The sequence below is a fragment of the Pongo abelii genome, chromosome 16 (genome assembly GCF_028885655.2).
Source record: "Pongo abelii isolate AG06213 chromosome 16, NHGRI_mPonAbe1-v2.0_pri, whole genome shotgun sequence".
In the NCBI taxonomy this organism is placed as follows: Eukaryota; Metazoa; Chordata; class Mammalia; order Primates; family Hominidae; genus Pongo; species Pongo abelii.
In genome coordinates, this window is record NC_072001.2 from 43,474,116 (window position 1) to 43,496,351 (window position 22,236).

The 22,236-nt window shown below is 44.6% G+C and overlaps 1 protein-coding gene across 2 annotated transcripts; it reads left to right on the forward strand.

The window, feature by feature from the left end:
* RPUSD2 (RNA pseudouridine synthase domain containing 2) lies at positions 1-5,682 on the forward strand. 2 transcript variants are annotated; one of them, XM_003778425.5, is made up of 3 exons: positions 1-666; positions 2,332-2,628; positions 4,259-5,682. In XM_003778425.5, exons 1-3 carry the CDS (start codon positions 61-63, stop codon positions 4,991-4,993), a joined length of 1,638 nt encoding a protein of 545 aa, XP_003778473.1. In that variant the 5' UTR covers positions 1-60; the 3' UTR covers positions 4,994-5,682. The 2 variants fall into 2 exon arrangements, with proteins under 2 accessions (XP_003778473.1, XP_009247988.1); XM_009249713.4 differs by having other exon boundaries at positions 22-420.
* Positions 5,683-22,236: the final 16,554 nt, after the last annotated feature.

The following is a 22,236-nucleotide window of genomic DNA, read 5'->3' on the forward strand; positions in this document are numbered from 1 at the left end:
CTGGGGCCGAGCGACGTCCTCAGATCGCGACCCTGGGAGAGGAGTGGGGGCCGCGTGGTCATGTGGCTGGGCGGCCGCGCATGGCTCAGGGTTCTCGGACATCGGCGCTGCGACCTTCGGCGCCCTAGCTTTACCAGGACTTGGAGTGGCTATAAGGGCCCAATGGCAGAAACACTGTCTACCCAGGTTGGGACAGCGGGCGGGCTGAGGGCTCCGCATCAGCAAAACGGTGATGCCGGTGGCGACGCGAGGGTTGAGCCGTCCCTCGGGCCCCCGAAGCCGGCTGGCCGGGAAGTGGAGCCGGCCCCAGTAGGCGAGGAGCATCCCTCGGCTGCAGCCCCGGGCCCGGGCAAACATAAGAAGCGGCGGGGCGCAACCAGGGAGCGTGTCGTGCCGCCCCCGAAGAAGCGGCGGACCGGGGTGAGCTTTGGAGATGAGCACTTTGCAGAAACCAGTTATTACTTAGAGGGCGGCCTGCGTAAGGTGCGGCCCTATTACTTTGACTTCCGGACCTACTGCAAAGGTCGCTGGGTGGGCCACAGCTTGCTGCACGTCTTCAGTACCGAGTTCCGAGCTCAGCCCCTGGCCTACTATGAGGCCGCGATCCGGGCGGGCCGCCTGCACCTCAACGAGAAGCCGGTGCAGGACCTCAACATCGTGCTCAAGGTGGAGTTCTGATGGGGCTGGCCAGAAGCGGGCGAGGAAAAGGGGCAGGGTTTTGTTTTGTTTTGTTTTTTAGGCTTAGTAAAGCATAGGTACTGGATTAAAATCATGGCAATTCTAAAGCGTTCTCGCTTTCATTTGGAACACTGTTTTAGCCCCTGTTTCCCACCTCCGCAAGTGGCCAGCGTGTCTGTGCTTCAGGACTCAGCCTGTTTATCCTCTTCCTCAAGGCAGCTTCCTTGTTTCCAAAGGACAGAAGTTGGAATTCTCATAATTCCTTTAAACACCGTCTTGTGGCAAGGGCACTGATCACTTTACCCTGCGTTGTAGATCTCTGTACAAATAGTAATAATAGGGGCTATCATTTATGCCTCTTTACTGTGTGCTGGGCACAAAGTTAAACATTGTATGTCCACTAATTGTAATGACAACCTTGTGAAGTAGGTATTGCCACTCCATTTTACCTCTGAGGAAACTAAGGAAACTCACAGGGGTAAGGCCATAAACAGTGCCACTAGCAAAGCCTATGTTCCTATAACTACTACTTAAACTATTTAACATAGAGTTGTGAGATGTCAGGGATAGAGACTAGAATTGTTTAGCCCAGTGCTTTGACTCCTTTAAAATTCCATCACAGGTATGAGGTACCAGACACCCCTGTCAGAAGTAACACTGTTTACCTGTCAGTAACACTGGTTTACCATGGTTGTGAGTGGAGAAAAGGCGATTACAGCATTTGGGGAATGGATGGTTTTGGAGTAACTTGTTCCATTGATCAAGCGATTTGGGTCAATATATCATAGATTGACGAATTCCCTCTCCTATCCCAATTTCTAAAGCACAGATCTGGTCTAACCCTCACATTCCACAGGAAACAGAGACCCAGAAAAGACAAATGACTTGCCCAAGAGCATGTAGTGAGCCTGTGGCAAATCCTGGTCTAGAGCCCATATCCCTGGACTTAAGCCTTAGTTTTGTTTGTTCAAGATCGTAGTAAGTGATGATTTACGGAGGTTTTTTCCTCCATTAAAAAAATTGTACCTTGATTTTTTTTTTTTTTTTTTGAGACAGAGTCTTGCTCTGTTGCCCAGGCTGGTGTGTAGTGGCGCGATCTCGGCTCACTGCAACCTCCGCCTCCCAGGTTCAAGCGATTCTCCTGCCTCAGTCTCCCAAGTAGCTGGGATTACAGGCACGTGCCACCACACCTGGCTAATTTTTGTATTTTTAGTAGAGACAGGGTTTGACTGTGTTAGCCAGGATGGTCACTTGATCTCTTGACCTCGTGATCCACCCACCTCAGCCTCCCAAAGTGCTGGGCTTACGGGCGTGAGCCACTGCGCCTGGCTAAAAAATTTTACCTTTAAAATACCTTTATTGTAGAGAAAATACAATTAGCAAAACCAAAAAACATTCATAATCTAACCACCCAGAGATAACATAGTTAACATTTTTGCATATGTCCTTCCAGTGCTTTTTCAGTGCCAGCTATCTGCCTGTGTCTGTCTGTATTTTTACAAAATGAGATCACACTCTGCACACTGCTTTTTTAGCCCAAGATGTGCTTTCACCATTTTTCCATGTCAGTAAGGAACAGGGGAAGCTGGGTATGAAGTTGACTGATTATAGGCTGCGATCCCTAGGCTGACTTACTACCTATGTCTTTGACAGGACAATGATTTCTTGCGGAACACAGTGCACAGGCATGAGCCACCAGTCACAGCAGAGCCCATTCGCCTGCTAGCCGAGAACGAAGATGTGGTGGTTGTAGACAAGCCTTCCTCCATTCCCGTTCACCCCTGTGGCCGCTTCCGTCACAACACAGTTATCTTCATCCTAGGCAAGGAGCACCAACTCAAGGAGCTACACCCCTTGCATCGGCTTGACCGCCTTACCTCAGGGGTGCTTATGTTTGCCAAGACAGCTGCAGTCTCTGAGAGGATTCATGAGCAGGTTCGGGACCGGCAGGTGAGTCAGGCTTTTGTCTCCTACAGGCCACTTCTTGGGCTCACGAATGCTGTGTGTCAAAAGGGCATCATGGAGTTCCGAAGTGGTCCTTCATATTTATCTGGCCATCCTTCCTACCTTCCTACCTTAAGGCAGGTCAACACCTAGTGCCAAATGCAGGATATCTCATATGTTTCCAAAAAAATCTTTAGAGATGGCATACACTGCCTCTCTTAGTAGTTTGCTATTTTGAAGCTTTAAAATGCTGACAAGGCCAGGCTCACACCTGTAATCCCAGCATTTTGGGAGGCTGAGGTGGGAGGATAGCTTGAGCCCAGGAGGTAGAGACCAGCCTGGGCAAAATAGGGAGGCCCTGTCTCTACAAAAAAAAAAAAAAAAAAAAAAGGCCAGGCGCAGTGGCTCACGCCTGTAATCCCAGCACTTTGAGAGGCCGAGGCGGGCGGATCACGAGGTCAGGAGATCGAGATCATCCTGGCTAACACGGTGAAATGCCATCTCTACTAAAAAAAATACAAAAAATCAGCCAGGCGTGGTGGCGGGCACCTGTAGTCCCAGCTACTCGGGAGGCTGAGGCAGGAGAATGGTGTGAACCCAGGAGGTGGAGCTTGCAGTGAGCCAAGATCGCGCCACCACACTCCAGCCTGGGTGACAGAGTGAGACTCCGTCTCAAAAAAAAAAAAAAAACTTATCCTGGCATGGTGGCACATGCCTGTGGTCCCAGCTACTTGGGAGGCTGAGGTAGGAGGATCACTTGGCCATGGGAGGTTGAGGCTGCAGTGAGCCATGAGCATGTCACTGCATTCCAGCCTGAGCTGTAGAGCAAGACTCTGTCTCAAAGAAATAAATTAACATAAGAAAATAAAGTGCTGACAGGCTGAGCAAGGCTTTTAAGATTATGGGGAGAGCCTGCTTGGTGAAAAGATTCTAGATGTAGTTAGAAAAGGCTTGGGTAGAAGAGTTTAATGGTAATGATTGTTGTCCTGAGACTTGTAATTCTGGATCTGAATCATAATACATTTATTGAGTGCATACTGTATACCAGGCTTAGTATCAAGCACATTAGAGCCTAACTTACTGAATGCTTATCACAGCCCAATGAGGTAAATGGTTTTCTTTTCTTTTCTTTTCTTTTTTTTTTTTTTTTTGAGATGGAATTTCGCTCTTGTTGCCCAGTCTGGAGTGCAATGATGTGATCCTGGCTCACTGCAACCTCCGCCTCCTGGGTTCAAGCAGTTATCCTGCCTCAGCCTCCCAGGTAGCTGGGATTACTGGCATGCGCCACCATGCCTGGCTAATTTTGTATTTTTTAGTAGAGACGGGGTTTCTTCATGTTGGTCAGGCTGGTCTCGAACTTTTGACCTCAGGTGATCCACCCGCCTGAGCCTCCCAAAGTGCTGGGATTACAGGCATGAGCCACCACACCCAGCTGGTAAATGCTTTTCTAATTTCACATTTTCTAGATGAGTTAGTAGGATTTAGAGGTTAAGTAATGTACCCAAGGTCGCAAAACTGGCAAATGGTAGAGCTGGAGTTTGAATCTTCTGACACTGGTCCTTATCACTCCACAAAGAGTTTGGACTCCATGAATTTAGGCTTTGTACTGACTTTCTCCCTCTTCCCTCCTATGTAGCTGGAGAAGGAGTACGTGTGCCGGGTGGAAGGGGAGTTCCCCACTGAGGAAGTGACCTGTAAAGAACCCATCTTAGTGGTGTCTTACAAAGTAGGGGTGTGCCGTGTAGATCCCCGGGGCAAGCCCTGTGAGACAGTGTTCCAGAGGCTAAGCTACAATGGCCAGTCCAGTGTGGTACGGTGCCGGCCACTCACAGGCCGCACACATCAGATTCGAGTCCACCTTCAGTTCTTGGGCCATCCCATTCTCAACGACCCCATCTACAACTCAGTTGCCTGGGGTCCTTCCCGAGGCCGAGGCGGCTATATTCCCAAGACAAATGAGGAGTTGCTACGGGACCTAGTAGCAGAGCACCAGGCCAAACAGAGCCTGGATGTGCTAGATCTCTGTGAGGGTGACCTGTCCCCAGGACTCACAGACCCTACGGCCCCCTCCTCAGAGTTGGGCAAGGACAACCTGGAAGAGTTGGCTGCAGCTGCCCAGAAGATGGAGGAAGTAGCTGAGGCAGCCCCTCAGGAGTTGGACACAATAGCCTTGGCACCAGAGAAGGCAGTTGAAACAGATGTCATGAATCAAGAGACAGACCCACTCTGTGCAGAGTGCCGGCTGGTGCGACAGGATCCCTTGCCCCAAGACCTTGTGATGTTCCTACATGCCCTACGCTATAAAGGGCCAGGCTTTGAGTACTTTTCACCAATGCCTGCCTGGGCACAGGATGACTGGCAAAAAGACTGAGGGGTGTGGCCAATAGAGGGATTGCTTCTTGGGTTGTGACAAGGATGGGCTATAGGGCAAGGGCTGACCCCATGGGCTAGTACTTGGGGTTTCTATAGGAGTGAGGTCGGGCTTATAAAGAGACCTGCTCATACTTGCTACCTCCTTCCAGTAGGAATTTGGAGACTTTTTGGTTTGTAAATATATCCCTTTTTCTAACATCTTTTGTGTCTGGTTTTCTTCCTGCTTTTTTTTTATTATTGATGTAAAATTCACATAACATAAAATTAACCACTTTAACTGGCCAGGCACAGTAGCTCATGGCTATAATCCTAGTACTTTGGGAGGTAGAAGTGAAAGGATCACTGGAGGCCAAGAGTTGAAGGTTAAAGTGAACTGTGATTGTGCTGCTGCACTCCAGAGCCTGGGTGACAGAGTGAGACCCTGTCTCTTAAAAAAAAAAAAAATTAACCAATTTAAGATGTACAGCGTAGTCACATTTAGTACATTCACAGTGTTGTACAACCATAACCTCATGTATTTTCAAAACATTTTCATCACCCCAAAAGGAAACCTGTACCCATTAAGTAAGTGGTCACTTTCCACTCCCCTTCCGCCAGCCTCTGGCAACCACTAATCTACTTTCTATCTGTATGGATTTGCCTATTTATTCTGGACATTTTATATAAATGGAATGATAAAACATGTCACCTATGTCTCTGTTTCCCTTGGCATAATGTTTTCAAGGTTTATTCAACTTGTAGCATGTATCAGTACTTCATTCTTTTTTTTATGGCAGAATAAGCTGTTGTATGGATATACCATGATTTGTCTATCTGTTCATCAGTTGATGGACATTTGGGTTGTTTCCACCTTTTCATTATTGTGAATAGTGCTGCTGTGAACATTAAATATGTTTTCAGTTCTTTTGGGTATATACCTCACAGTGGAATTGCTGGGTCATATGGTAATTCTATGTTTAAATTTTTGAGAATCCACCAAACTTTTCCACAGCAGCTGAACCATTTTACATTGCCACCAGCAAGCATAGGGGTTTCAGTTTCTCTACATCTTCACCAATATTTGTTTTGTTTTGATTATAGTCATCCTAGTAGGAGTGAAGTGGCATCTCATTCTGGGTTGTTAGTCTTTTTGTTGTGGAGTGTAAGTATTCTTTATATATTCTGGATGTCAGAGTCTTAGCAAAAAGACTAACAGCCCAACTTAAAAATGGGCAAAGGATTTGAATAGACATTTTTCCAAAGAAGTTATACAAATGACCAGATAGCATATGGAAAAAAAAAAAGCTCAATATTATTAATTATCAGGGAATGCAAATCAAAACTGTGGCATTAGTATAAGAATAGACATAGAGTGATGGAATAAAATCAAGAGTCAAGAAATAAACCCATCCATCTAAGGTCAATTGGTTTTTGACAAAAGTGCTAAGACTGTTCAGTGGGGAGAGAATAGTCTTAAACAAATGTCTTTTTTCTTAAACAGTTCATGCTGGGAAAACTGGGTATTCACATAAAAAAGAATAAAGTTAGACCCCCACCTCACATATACAAAAATCAACTGAAAATAGGCCAAGGGCAGTGGCTTACACCTACAATCCCAACAATTTGGGAGGCCAAGGCAGGAGGATCCCTTGAGGCCAGAAGTTTGAGAACACCCTGGGCAACATAGCAAGACCTTATCTCTACAATAAATCAATAAATTAGCTGCGTGCGATGGTGTGCGCCTGTAGCCCTAGGTACTCGGAAGGCTGAGGCAAGAGGATTAGTCGAGCCCAGGAATTTGAAGCTGCAATGAGCTATAATGGTGCCACTGCGTTCTAGCTTGGGTAACAGAGTGAGAGCACTTCTGTAAAAACAAACAAACAGAAATGAAACAGCAGAAAACAGATCAAAGACCTAAAGAGAGCTAAAACTGTATAAGTCTTAGAAGAAAATACTGGGGTAAATCTTCAAGACCTTAGATTTGGCAATGGGTTCTTAGATACAACACCAAAATAATAATGAAATACAAAATAAACAAATTGCACTTTATCAAAATTAGAAATTTTGCAAATCAAAAGACACTATCAAAAAAGTGAAAAGACAGCCTACAGGATGGGAGGAAATTCCAAAAGAGGAATAGTTGGGTATCTGGTAATACTAATTTATATTTTTGGAGGAGACTCCATACTGTTTTTCATAGTGGTTGCAGCATTTTACAATCCTACAAACAGTGCACAAGGGTCCGATTTCTTCACATCCTCACTAACATTTGTAATATTTCATTTTTTGATAGTGTCCATCCTAATGGATGTGAGATTATATCTCATTGTGGTTTTAATGTACATTTCTCTGATGATTACTGAGAACATCTTTTCATATGCTTGTTGGCAATTTTTATATCATCTTTGGAGAAATGTCTATCCAAGTTCTTTGCTCATTTTTTGATTTACAATTGTCTTTCATTATCCATGCATGATTGGTTCTAGGATACCTCCACCTTCATCCCAAGATACCAGAATTCACAGATGCTTAAGTCTCATATAAAATGACATATTATTTGCATATAAACATCCTCTCATATACTTTAAATCATCTCTAGTTTACTTACTATACATAGTAAATGCTATATAAATAGCTGTTATACTGTGCTGTTTAGGGAATAATAAGGAAAAAAAGTCTGTACATGTTCAGTACAGATGCAACCATCCATTTTTTTCCAAATGTTTTCAATCTAGGATTTGTTGAATCCACAGATGCAGACTCTATGGACATGGAGGGCCAACCATATTTGATTTTTTTGTTGTTGAGCTGCAGGAGCCCTTTATGTATTCTAGGTATTAACTCATTATCAGATATATGCTTAGCACATATTTTCTCTTATTCCATAGGTTGCCTTTTCACTTTCTTGATTGTGTTCTTTGATGCACAGAAGTTTTAAAGTTTAATACAGTCCCATTTGTCTGTTTTTGTTTTTATTTATTTTATTTTATTTTTTTGAGACAGAATCTCATTCTGTCGCCCAGGCTGGAGTGCGGTGGCACAATCTCGGCTCACTGCAACCTCCACCTTCCGAGCTCAAGCATTTCTCCTTCCTCAGCCTCCCGAGTAGCTGGGACTACAGATGCACACCACGCCCAGCTAATTTTTGTATTTTTAGTAGAGACAGGGTTTCACCATGTTCGTCAGGCTGGTCCCAAACTCCCAACCTCAGGTGATCCGCCCACCTCGGCCTCCAAAAATGTAGGGATTACAGGCGTGGGCCACCGCACCTGGCCTATTGAAGCCTTTCAGTGGCTTGTATATCACACCAGTGATATGGGATTCTCATGGATCTGAGTATTTGCTCAGCTTCAAAAAAACCCTATCTCCATTCCATGAGCCAGCCAACTCTCCTTATCACTGAGACCCTCCATAACTCAGGAGCTGTGGGCTCCTAGGACTGGGAAGAATCAGATATCCAATAAAATGAATACATATGGCAGATGTTTGAGAGCCAGCTATGTGTTGGATTCACACTAGGCTCTGGGTATATAATGGTGAGTAAGTCAGATATGGTCTCCACTCTTATGAAGTATACAGTCTGTCCAGCACAATGTGGGAAAGTAAACAGTAAACAATGTGATAAATGTTTTGTGTGACAGGAGAAGGAGGGAGGCACACCTAGTGTGATTCCTTCCAGGATCCCAGGGTTCTGAATGGGAGCATTAGCATTTGCCCATTTTCCATCTCACCTCTTCAGTTCTGAATTTTACCCTCTCTAGTGCTGTTTATCCTATTCTCATTATTTCAGAGGTTCTTGAGCTAGAGACACACGGATGGGCTTGAGAGGATCCCTGGATCTCTTGAAATTTTATGTAAGATTTTGTATATGTGTATACTTTTCTGAGGAGAGTCTATATATTAATTTCTCAACAGATCTTTTAAAGCTGCATTGTCCAATGCTAGCCACATATGACTATTTAATTAAAATTAAATAAAATTTAAAATGCATGGGAAGCCGAGGCGGGTGGATCACTTGAGTCCCAGAGTTCAAGACCAGCCTGGCCAATATGGTAAAACCCCGCCTCTACGAAAAATACAAAAATTAGCCAGGCATGGTTGCATGTGCCTGTAATCCCAGCTACTCAGGAGGCTGAGCCAGGAGAATCGCTTGAAGCTGGGAGGTGGAGGTTGCAGTGAGCCGAGATTGTGCCACTGCACTCCAGTCTGGACAACAGAGTGACACTCTGTCTCATAAAATAAAATAAACTGCAGGCCAGGCATGGTGGCACATGCCTGTAATCGTAGCACTTTGGGAGACTGAGGCAGGTGGAATGCCTCAGCTCAGGAGTTCGAAACCAGCATAGGCAATATGGTGAAACCCTGTCTCTACTAAAAATACAAAAAATTAGCCGGGCGTGGTGGCGGGTGCCTGTAATCCCAACTACTTGGGAGGCTGAGGTAGGAGAATCGCTGGAACCCGGGAGGCAGAGGTTGCCATGAGCTGAGATCATGCCACTGCACTCCAGCCTGGGCTACAGAGCAAGACTCTGTCTCAAAAAAAAATAAAAATTAAAAATAAAAATAAGCCAGGTGTGGTGGCTCACACCTGTAATCCCAGCGCTTTGGAAGGCCAAGGCGGGTGGATCACGAGGCCAGGAGTTCACGACCAGCCTGGCCAAGAGGGTGAAATCTGGTCTCTACTAAAAATACAAAAATTAGCCGGGCGTGGTGACAGGTGCCTGTAATCCCAGCTACTCGGGAGGTTGAGGCAGAGAATTGCTTGAATCCGGGAGGCAGAGGTTGCAGTGAGCCGAGATTGCGCCACTGCACTCCAGCCTGGGGACAGAGTGAGACTCCGTCTCAAAATAAATAAAAATAAAAATGAAACAAAATGCAGTTTTTCTGCTGTATTTGCCCCGTTCCCAATGTTCAAAGCCACTTGGTCCAGTGACCACCATATTGGACAGCACAGATATAGAATAGTTCCATCACCTAGCAAAGTTCTATTGGCTGCCCTTGCTTCAAAGGATCGCTACACAAAACAAGAGTTCCTAACTACAATTACTCCACTAGTCTGCAGATGCCTAAAAAACAGGGTGTGTGTGTGTGTGTGTGTGTGTGTGTGTGTGTGTGTGTTCTTCTATCTTGCACATACTAATCAAGTAATTGGTCTCTCTGTGTTAATTAAATGCTGTGCTAGGTGCCAGTGTGTCCGTTCCTTCGGGTGGGTTCTTGGTCTCCCTGACTTCAAAAATGAAGCCACAGACCTTCGAGTGAGTGTTACAGCTCTCAAAGGTGGCACGGACCCAAAGAGTGAGCAGCAGCAAGACTTATTGTGAAGAGCGAAAGAACACAGCTTCCACAGCCTGGAAGGGAACCTCCGTCTGTGGAAGCAAACCTCTGTGGATTGCCGCTGCTGGCTTTTGGAGGGGGTGGCGGGGGTGGCCAGCTTTTATTCCCTTATTTGTCCCTGCCCATGTCTTGCTGATTGGTCCATGTTACAGAGTGCTGATTGGTCCATTTTACAGAGTGCTGATTGGTTCATTTTACAGAGGGCTGATTGGTGCGTTTACAATCCTTTAGCTAGACACGGAGGGCTGATGGGTGCGTTTTTACAGAGTGCTGATTGGTGTGTTTACAATCTTCTAGCTAGACAGAAAAGTTCTCCAAGTCCCCACTGACCCAGGAAGTCCTCCTGACTTCACCTCTCACTAGGATGTTAATACAAAACCTGTGACAAAGGTACTACTATGAGGAGCTCAGGTTGAATCTAGTTGGCCTTTGCTATGCTTAACAGCTGGCTGTCCTTGAATGTGTTTTTTATCCTTATAAAACGGTATCCTTTTGGCCGGGTCCGGTGGCTCATGCCTATAATCCTAGCACTTTGGGAAGCCAAGGCGGGCAGATTGCCTGAGCTCAGGAGTTCCAGACTAGCTTGGGCAACATGGTGAAACCCCGTATCTACTAAAACAGAAAATAAATTAGCTGGGCGTGGCAGCGTGCGCCCGTTGTCCCAGCTACTCAGGAGGCTGAGGCAGAAGAATTGCTTGAATCCGGGAGGCAGAGGTTGCAGTGAGACGAGATCGCGCCACTGCACTCCAGCCTGGGCGGGAGAGCAAGACTCGCTCTACAAAAAAAAAAAAAAAAAAGTATCCTTTTAAAACTTTTATTATAGCCCCCTTCCCTCACCCCTACTCTGGAGGTAACCACTATTAATAACTAAGGGGTCCCAAAGGGGTGGGGGTGAGGCAGAACAGGGTCTGGAGGCAGGGAACCTAAGGCCATTTCACACTGACTTCCTAGAACTAAATTGATAGGAAAGCCCTAACTTTCCACTCCTAAGTAACAAAAGGACCAGAGGTTACTCCCTTTGCAAACCCCCAACTTTCTGCCCCGGAGATGGGAAATTGAAAGTACCTCTGATCCGTTGCTTCTTGCAACCGATCAGATGTTTCCATGGGAGTGTGACCTTTGTAACATCACTTCAGCCTCTGATTGGTTGCTGTCTGCAACCAATCAAACTGATTGCTGGCCAAGTCTTCCTTTGCATAGAAGTGCAACTTGTAACTTCACTTTAGCCTCTGATTGGTTGCCTTTGCAACCATGAGGTGAACACCAAGTGGCCAACGGGAAACCTCTAGGGGCTATTTGGACCCCAGAAGATTCTGTATTGGGGGCCCTTGAGCCACTGCTTGGCCCACTCCCGCACTGTGGAATGTACTTCCATTTTCAAAAAATCCCTGCCTTCATTTGGTTCCTTTCCTTGCTTCATTCTTTCCTTGCGTTGCTGTGCATTTTGTCCAATTCTTTGCTCAAAACGCCAAGAACCTGGACAATTTGCAGTCAAGACCCTCTAGCGGTAATGGGGAGGGGGGAAAATAATGATAAAAATTAAGGGTTCTCCTGCCTGTTTTCTATTCATAGATACACAAATCTATATGTATTTCCCTTAATAAAAATAAAAATGAGCTCATGCCATGCAAATTGTTCTGCAACTTGATTTTTTGGATTTTTTTTTTTTTTTTTTAATGCGACGGAGTCTCTGTCACCCAGGCTGGAGTGCAGTGGCGCAATCTTGGGTCACTGCAACTTCCAACTTCCGCCTCCCGTGTTCAAGCAATTTTCCTGCCTCAGCCTCCGGAGTAGCTGGGACTACAGGCGCACGCCGCCATGCCCGGCTAATTTTTTTTTTTTTTTTTTTTTTTTTTGCATTTTTAGTACAGACGGGGTTTCACCATATTGGCCAGGCTGGTCTCGAACTCCTGACCTCGTGATCTGCCCGCCTCAGTCTCCCAAAGTGCTGGGATTACAGGCGTGAGCCATGGTGCCCAGCCTTGATTTTTTTTTTTTTTTTTTTGAGACGGAGTCTCGCTCTGTCGCCCAGGCTGGAGTGCAGTGGCGCGATCTCAGCTCACGGCAAGCTCCGCCTCCCGGGTTCACGCCATTCTCCTGCCTCAGCCTCTTGGAGTAGCTGGGACTACAGGCGCCCGCCACCAACCCCGGCTAATTTTTTAAAAAATAGTTTTAGTAGAGACGGGGTTTCACCGTGGTCTCGATCTCCTGACCTCGTGATCCGCCCGCCTCGGCCTCTCAAAGTGCTGGAATTACAAGCGTGAGCCACCGCGCCCAGCCGATTTTTTTTTTTTTTATAGCTGCATTGTGTTCCATTATACTACAATCTATCTCCTGTTGCTGGAATTTTAGGTGTTTGCAGTTTTTCACTACTCTCAGGCCACAGTAAACATCCTTATATAGCCTTCCACACTTGTAGCATAGTTTCTACAGGACAGTTTTTTAGTGTAATTATGGGGTCAATGGCTTTAAATATAAATAGGTAATAGGAAACTGCCCTCCAAAAAGATTATACCAATTTTAATTCTGTCCAGTCATGTGAGAGGCTGAGGCAGCTGAATGCAGCAACTGAAAATGCAGCTGGTCCAGCAGCTGCATTTTTCAAAGTTGGCATTGTTTCCAGTCAGGGATTGGAACCATGGGTTTCCTTGAATGTCTGTATCTTTTCATGGATGACCTAGACTTGCTTGAGTCAATCTTGCTTCCGAAGACTTTAGAGAAAATGGACTGATTTCAAAGCCTTTTCGAGGTTTGGATGATTGATCCTCAAGACTCACATATTCTAGAACATAGGATTATTGAAAACCAAAGATAGAAGCAGAGCAGCCATGGAATGTGACCAGTTTTTAGTTGGCTAAGTTTACTGTGGTCCTGATGAGGTATCATCACCAAAGGCACTCATTCTGCTTAGAACACTGTCTTGTATATGGTGAACAATATTGTTTATGATTATAATTATTGTTTTCTTCCCCTCCAAGTCCTCTGTCACCCTCTTCTTTTCATTTGAAACTTGTCCACGTTTTCAAAACTGCAACATTTTTGTCAACCATTAACTAGGTGAAAACAGCTAAGAATTGCCTACTAAAGTTGAACACACGCATAACCAATGACTCTACTTCTAGCTATCTACCTACAGAAACACTTGTACACGTGCCCCAAGAGACATATAAAAACAGTCACAGCAGTGTTCTTGCAGCAAAAAACTGGAGATAACAAAAATATCCATCAATAAGAGAATGGATACCTAATTGTATGTTCAGACAATTGCAAACTAATCAGCAGTGAAAATGAATGAATTATATGGTTAAAACAGTGTCCAGTGACAGAAGTTACAGATGAATACATTATATAAAATGAACAGATTATATAAAATTAAAAAACAGACAAAACATATTTAAGACTACGAATATGTATAAATATGTATATTTGGTAAGAAAAACAAGAGAATGATTAACATGAAATTCAGAAAAGTAGCTATCTTTGCCGGACACGGTGGCTCATGCCTGTAATCCCAGCACTTTGGGAGGCCAAGGCAGGTGGATCACGAGGTCAGGAGATCGAGACCATCTTGGCTAACACGGTGAAACCCGTCTCTAGTAAAAATAGAAAAAATTAGCCAGGCGTGGTGACATGCGCCGCAATCTCAGCTACTTGGGAGGCTGAGGCAGGAGAATCGCATGAACCCGGGAGGCGGAGTTTGCAGTGAGCCGAGATCGCACCACTGCACTCCAGCGGGGGGCGACAGAGTGAGACTCCGTCTCAAACAAACAAACAAAACAAACAAAAAGTAGTTACCTTTTTTTTTTTTTTTTTGAAATGGAGTCTCACTCTGTCTCCCTGGCTGGAGTGCAGTGGCGGGATCTTGGCTCACTGCAACCTCCGCCTCCCAGGTTCAAGCGATTCTCCTGCCTCAGCCTCCCGAGTAGCTGGGATTATAGGCGCCCGCCACCACTCCCGGCTAATTTTTTGTATTTTTTTTTTTTTTTAGTAGAGACAGGGTTTCACCATATTGGTGAGGCTGGTCTCAAACTCCTGACCTCGTGGTCTGCCTGCCTCGGCCTCCCAAAGTGCTGAGATTACAGGCGTGAGCCACTGTGCCCGGCCAAACTAGTTATCTTTTTGGTGGGAGGATGCCTCCAGGAAGGGACACACAGGAAGCATCAAAGGTGCTAGTAATCTGCCACCTGCCAAGAGGGTAGGAAAAAAAAAATTAAAATAACTAAAAATAATTTTTTAAAAAAGAAACAAAGAGGCTGGTTATGTTCTATTTCTCAAGCTGGGTTGTGTATATACAGCATTGCTTTTTCTTTCTTTCTTTTTTTTTTTTTTTTCGGAGACAAGGTCCTGCTCTGTCGCCCAGGCTGGATTGCAGTGGCACGATCATGGCTCACTATAGAGTCTCGACCTCCCAGGTTCAAGTGATCCTCCCGCTTCAGCCTCCTGAGTAGCTGGGACCACAGGCAAACACCAGCATGCCCAGCTAATTTTTGCATTTTTGGTAGAGACAGGGTTTTGCCCTGTTTCCCAGGCCTGTCTGGAACTCTTGGGCTCAAGTGATTCACCCATTTGAGCCTCTTGAGTAGCTGAGAATATGGGTGCATACCACCACACCTGGCTAATTTTTAATTTTTTGTAGAGACAGAGTCTCACTGTGTTACCTAGGCTGGTCTCGAACTACTGGCCTCAAGCAATCCTCCCCAGCCTTGGCCTCCCAAAGTGCTGGGATTACATGTGTCAACCACTGCACCTGGCCTTATTATTGTTATTTTTAAACTGTACATGCATATTACATTACATATGTATGTATTATATAATTGTGTAATACTATCAAAATAAAACTTTTAAACAACAAATATTAAAATATCTCACTTCTTTTTTTAACATTTGGTTATCTCTGAAATAGTGACTCTCCTCTTTCAGTCCCACTGCACAACTCTTTAAGATCCATTTGACCTTCACACAGCTGGTGGGTGCTACTCCAAAGTGCCTAGACCATGGGTCGTTTTCACTAGTGATGGAAAGATAACACCATACACCTAGTACTTTGGAGACTATAATGATAAGCAATAATTAATAATTTGCAAAAATGGGCCAGGCGTGGTGGCTCACACCTGTAATCCCAGCATTTTGGGAGGCTGAGGTGGGCGGATCACGAGGTCAGGAGATCGAGACCATCCTGGCTAACACAGTGAAACCCTGTCTCTACTAAAAATACAAAAAAAAATTAGCCAGGCATGGTGGCAGGCGCCTGTAGTCCAGCTACTCGGGAGGCTGAGGCAGGAGAATGGCGTGAACCCAGGAGGTGGAGGTTGCAGTGAGCTGAGATCGCGCCAGTGCACTCCAGCCGGGCGACAGAGCACTCCAGCCGGGCGACAGAGCAAGACTCCGTTTCAAAAATAATAATAATAATAATAATTTGCAAAAATGACTAACTGCTTTAATTTGCCTTGGCAGATTCAAATACGACTCCTCTATCATAAAAGAACTGAGGGATCTAAAAGCAGTTCATGGCTTTGGAATTCTAGACCCGGCATGCTCTCCAACACAGAGAGCCCAAGAACTTGCATCTTCTATCTCTTCATTACCAAGACATCTAGACAAAAGGTTCTTGAAAATGTTTTAGTAATTCAAGTAAATAATAAGTGATGCAATTATTCTGGTTCTTTTTTCTTTCCAACATTCCAAATGTTGAAGTTAAAGTAGGTTAGGAATTTTAAAAGGAAAGCTTTATATCTGATCTAAATGCCAAATCTTCCAGAATCACAGTTGAAGCAAAATTGCAAGGATTAGTAATTTTATAAGCCAAGATACGCCAGAAACTGCCAGTAAACTACAGAAGCTAGATGAGAGATATGAAATAGATTCTCCCTCACACCCCTCCTAAGGAACCAACCCTGTTGACACCTTGATCTCAGACTTTAGCCTCCAGAACTTGGAGACAATACATTTTTGTTGTTTAAGCAAAATTTTTTGGATTTTTTTGAGACAGCCTGTCACCCAGGCTGAAGTACAGTAGCATGATCATGGCTCACTGCAGCCTGGAACTCCTGGGTTCAAATGATCCTCCTGCCTCAGCCTCCCGAGTAGCTGGGCCCACAAGTGTGCACACCCATGCCTGGCTAATTTTTTTTTTTTTTTTTTTTGAGGTAGAGTCTCACTCTGTCTCCCAGGCTGGAGTGCAGTGGCACAATCTTGGCTCACTGCAACCTCCATCTCCTGGGTTTAAGTGATTGTCCTGCCTCAGCCTCCTGGGTAGCTGGGACTACAGGCGCATGCCACCATGACTGGCTAATTTCTGTATTTTTAGTAGAGACGGGTTTTTTGCCACATTGGCCAGGCTGGTCTCGAACTCCTGACCTCAGGTGATCCGCCCGCCTAGACCTCCCAAAGTGCTGGGATTACAGGCGTGAACCACCGTGCCCAGCCGCCTGGCTAATTTTTTTAATTTTAATTTCATTTTTTGTAGAGACAGGGTCTCACTGTATTACCCAGGCTGGTCTCGACCTCTTGGCCTCAAGCAATCCTTCCGCCTTGGCCTGTCAACATGCTGGGATTACAGGAATAAGTCCTGGCACCTGGCCTCAAAAAAGAATTTTAAAGCCTTGCATCTTGGGCTGAAATAAAGGCCACCTCTGATACTTCCTAGGTTATATAAAAAATGACTACTGACAGTCATTGAAAGGAGAGTTGATTGGAAGTGATCCTTTCAGTGAGTTCCCAGAAACCGACATTAAGGAACTATTTCAGTTTTTTTAAAGCTAAAAAATCAAAACAAAAACAAAACATTTTTTCAGATGTGAAGTTTCTGTGTTATTCAATAATTTAAAAATCAGAATTCTAGGCCAGGCACAGTGGCTCACACCTGTAATTCCAGCACTTTGGGAGGCTAAGGGGGGCAGATCACCTGAGGTCGGGAGTTTGAGACTAGCCTGGCCAACATGATGAAACTCCATCTCTACTAAAAATACAAAAATTAGCTGGGTGTGGTGTGGTGTGAACCTGTAATCCCAGCTACTCGGGAAGCTGAGATGAGAGAATCGCTTGAACCTGGGTGGTGGAGGTTGCAGTGAGCCAAGGTCGCGCTACTGCACTCCAGCCTGAGCGACAGAGTGAGACTCTGTCTCACAAAAAAAAAAAAAAAAGGAAAAAAGAAAACGATCAGAATAAACAACTGGCTAACTATCCATTACTACCTCAGCTTGGGATATACCATAAAGTGTTATTCCCTATTTCCCCGAGTCTTTGGCATTTACTCATTCATCTTGGCTTTCCTAAACAACGTTACTAAAACTGGATTTCCGTTTTGCTCTACTGATCTTCAATATGAAAATGTTATTTAGTTTTCAGTTCACTAGACATTCCTAGAAGCTGTTGTAGTATTTTCACATGATAGAGTACATCTCAGGGAATGATTTTAGCAAGGAAAAACGTTTGGGTCGGTGTTGCAGACTCAGAGTAGAATGAATGGATTCACTTTGGAACCTCTCCAGACCCTGTCATCACTGTGTTCCCAGAGATGGTTCTCCAGTGGGAGAACCTAATGGTAAGGAACAAATTGACTTCACTTCTGTCATTGCCTGCCTCTCAAAACCAGTCTTTGCAAGTCTTAGAGCCTGAGGTCTGGGTTTTTCTTGCAAGAGTTAAGAAATAAACTTTAGATGTGTCAAAAAAAAAAAAAAAAGCCAAACCAAACAAAAACAAAGCATTGATTTCAATTCTTCCTTCAGAGCTATGTCATATAAGGGCTGCTGCTGACACACATAGCCTGTCTGGGCTGTGGAACAGTTTATTATTTCATAATAAACATTGGCCATTGATTCCCAGAGAACCTCATTTTCAAAAGAGGGAATTGGTCCTCTTAAAGCTGGGCCCAGATAATGAAGACCCATTACCTAACACTCCAATGGTAAAAGAGCTGGAATATCTTGGTAAGATATTTATGCAACAGTCCTTTCCTGTGGTCTTCCAGAGGTTGAGGTGTCCTGCAATAGTTGAGGATAGTACTTGCAAGGAAGAACGTTGGTGTTGGTAGAGAACGGTTTCTTTGAGCTGTGGTTTGTTGAAGAATTTGGGGAGTTAATGGAGATCTCTGTAGACGAGAGCAACCATCTCTGTAGACGAGAGCATCCATCTTTGTAGACGAGAGCATCCATCCCGGTAGATAAGAGAATCTTGTCTGAGTCTTGCAGTTGCAGCTGCTCCAGTAGATGGCGCCTCTAACTCTTTTCCTGTCAGCTTCTTACAAGCTTCTCTTTCCGTTTCTAATTGAAGTATTTCTTTTTCTTTCCCTTGACTTTTTTTTTTTTTTTTTGAGACGGAGTCTCGCTCTGTCGCCCAGGCTGGAGTGCAGTGGAGCGATCACGCCTCACCGCAGCCTCAACCTCCGGGGCTCAAGCGATCCTCCCACCTCAGCCTCGCAGGACTACGGGCGCTAGCGACCACACCAGCCTGTTTTTTTTTTCTTTCTTTTTTCTTTCTTGTCTTTCTTTCTTTCTTTTTCTCTTTCTTTCTTTCTGTCTTTCTTTTTTTTTTCTCTCTCTCTCTCTCTTTCTTGAGACAGATTCTCCCTATGTTGCTTGGGCTGGTCTCGAACTCCGGGACTCAAGCAATCCTCCCACCTCAGCCTTCCAGGGAGCTGGAATTACAGGTGTGAGCCACTGTACTCAGCCTAAAAAAGTGAGTTTTCAACTCACAATTTTTTTCTTTTTTTTTCCCCCTCTATATTCTGCCAGTACATCTCATTTTCATAACTTCTACAGCTGAAGATTTTCCTTTGAAAAAATAATCTTCCCAGCCCATGCAGCAGGCTGTCCCATCCAGCATGGCCAACATGGTGATGTTGCGGGACAATCAAAAGATGGGAGAAACCGAACAGAGTGAGTTCAAGAAAGGTCTTTATTAAAAGGTGATCACTTGGCCCAGTAGGACTAGCCTCCAGGAAAGTCTGAGCCCCAGACAAAGAAAGTAGCCATGTTTTAAGCAGTCAGTGGCCGGGAGCAACGTGATGCAGGAAGGGTACTTACAGAAGCTAGAACAAAGACAGTTGATCAGTCTTTTACATTTATCTATACTACACATTCCACATCCCTGGGAAACCATGTTTCTGTATCAACCTTGTAACTTTGCACCTAGGGAGGTGAAGCAGGAACTCGCTGAGCCTCAAGGAATGTGAAACTAGCAAGTACAGATAAGGCTCGCCGAGCACAGAAGGCAAAACAGGCAGTTAGTTAGTATTCTTCTCTAACTTGGCCGGGGGTCTTCTCTAACTTGGCTGGGGGCGGGGGTGGGGGAGGAGGTGGCTACACTACACTTAGCTTTTGAAGGAAAAAGTAAAAATGTTTGGTTGTCTTTGATTATACTTGTAAAATTCATGAATTCCTTCTTCAGTGAAACCCAGTCTCTCCTAAAAATACAAAAATTAACAGGGCGTGGTGGCACACACCTGTAATCCCAGCTACTGGGAAGGCTGAGGCAGGAGCACTGCTTGAACCTGGGAGGTGGAGGTTGCAGTGAGCGGAGATAGTGCCACTGCACTCCAGCCTGGGCGACAGAGCAAGACCCTGTCTCAAAAAAAAAAAAAAAAAAAAAAAAAATCTACCCATGCTCTGCACAGACATTGATAGACCTATAGTCATCACTGCAAGAAGCTGGCAAACCTCAGGAAAATGATGCAGCGCTGGCATCTCTAGAGAAGTTGCAGCACTAATGGGCAATGTAAATAAAAATGTATTTACAAATGCATTCCCAGCACTTCCCTGGCAAGTGCTGGGAAAAGCCTAGCAGGCCACAGAAGCGTCTAGGAGGGTTACAAAGGTCCAGAAGCAAGAGAGAGCGCACGGGCTAGTTGAAATGGAAGAGGGAGCTGCAGGTTGCAGGGCTTGTTGATGGGGGTGACCTCTAAGCTGAGATTCGAAGGAGGAGCAGGAGCCGGCCAGGCAGTGACATGATGAGAAAGAAGAGGGTGGGGTCAGGGGTATGTTGCAGGGAGAGGAGCAGGGATGGTATCTACAAACTTGTTGTGGAAAGAGAAAAAATCCTAGTTCAAGGAAAGGTAAGATCTGTGTCTCCAGGGAGATTTAGAAAGGTATCTCTCAGGGGCTCTTAACCTTTTTTTGTGACACAGACCCTTTTGGCAGTCTGGGGAAGTCTAAGGATCTCGTCTCAGAATTTTTTTTTTAATTTTGATTAAATTTTTAAATTTTTTTGTAGAGACAGGGGTCTCACTATGTTGCCCAGACTGTCTTTGAACTCCCGGACTCAAGGGCTGCTCCTGAGATTTCAGGCATGAGCCACCATGCCTGGCCAGAATATTGTTTTTAAATGTATAAAATTAAATATGTTGGAATACAAAGGCAACCAATTTTGTTGGAATAGTTGCCAAAATATTCTCAAAGTTTGTGATGTAATAATATAATAATGCATGCACTTTTTTTTTTTTTTTTTTTAATGGAGTCTTGCTCTGTCGCCCAGGCTGGAATGCAGTGGCATGATTTTGGCTCACTGCAACCTCCACCTTCCGGGTTCAAGCAATTCTCCTGCCTCAGCCTCCCTGGTAGCTGGGACTACAGGCATGCGCCACCACGCCCGGGTAATTTTTGTATTTTTAGTACAGATGGGGTTTCACCATGTTGGTCAGGCTGGTCTTGAACTCCTGACCTCAAATGATCCATCCGCCTCAGCCTCCCAAAAAGCTGGGATTACAGGCGTGAGCCACCACGCCCAGCTTAATGCATGCACTTCTTTATGAATGCATAACATTACAAGACCTAATAGCAGGTCTAAAAATTACCATAATTTTGAAGTAGCAATGAGCCTAAAGCAATAACAGTAATCTGATATAAAAATATCTGTGATTTCTATTGGTGACAAAATAATGGATAAGGTTAATATTACTGTAGTTAGTTGCTTACCATTACTGAAGGGTGTGCTTTCAATTAGGGAGTACGGAAATAAGGATGAAATCTTTTTCTGAACCAAATAACCCACTGAATTCTATCCATGGACCCCTTGGAAATGCGTGGAACCCAGCAGAAACCCTTCCTAGCAGCAGGGTGGAGAATGCATTGGAGAGCAAGGCTAAGGAAGGGTAACTCAATATCCTGAGCCCAAGGAGGTGTCAACATTCCCAACGGATTTGGATCTATAACAGAAAGGAGCTATTGGAGCCAGCAGAGAATGGGGCCACTGCTTTCCATATACTCAGTGCCCAAACCTTGCTCAAGCACCTGCCAGAGGCCGGGTTGTGGAGCATGGTGTAATGCAGACAGCCTCGTGGAGGAGAGAATCTGTAAATCATGACTGCAAAAGATTGATAAATACTGATTATTAATCTACAGCACAGTGTAGGATTGATAAATACTAATTATTAATCTACAGCACAGATTAGAAGGGTGATCAAGCCAGCATCTAGTAGATTTGGGTTACATTCTCCTTTCTTCAATTTAGAAGCTGTATAACCTCGGGCAAGCTAATCTTTCAGACTCCTCATCTGTAAAATGGAGTAATAAAAATATCTGTCATGATCAAGGGTTATAGTGATGTAATTCATGTAAAACATGTGGTGCCTGTAGATAATAAATACCGGATAAAGTGTCTCGTGGTAGCTTTTGAAGTGAAACCTGGTATCTCATAATCAGGACAGGTGTTAAAAACTCCAGAGTAACAGTCTACAATAATTGAAACTCCTTAGTTAGGAGCTGTGTTAAAGTTGGAACAGAGCAGCATTGGAACATATGGGATGGTAATAATTGTGGAATTCTATTCACTGTTGTTAACTCCATATAAAAAGAAATTAAATCCAGCATGATTTCTGATTCCTGGAAAGTCTCTTTCCCTCCCTTATCTTTATCTGTGATGTCGGAACGTTCCAAATACTGTATTTCAACATTTCAGGCCTGAAATTGATGGTGCCAGATTAATTGAGTAATA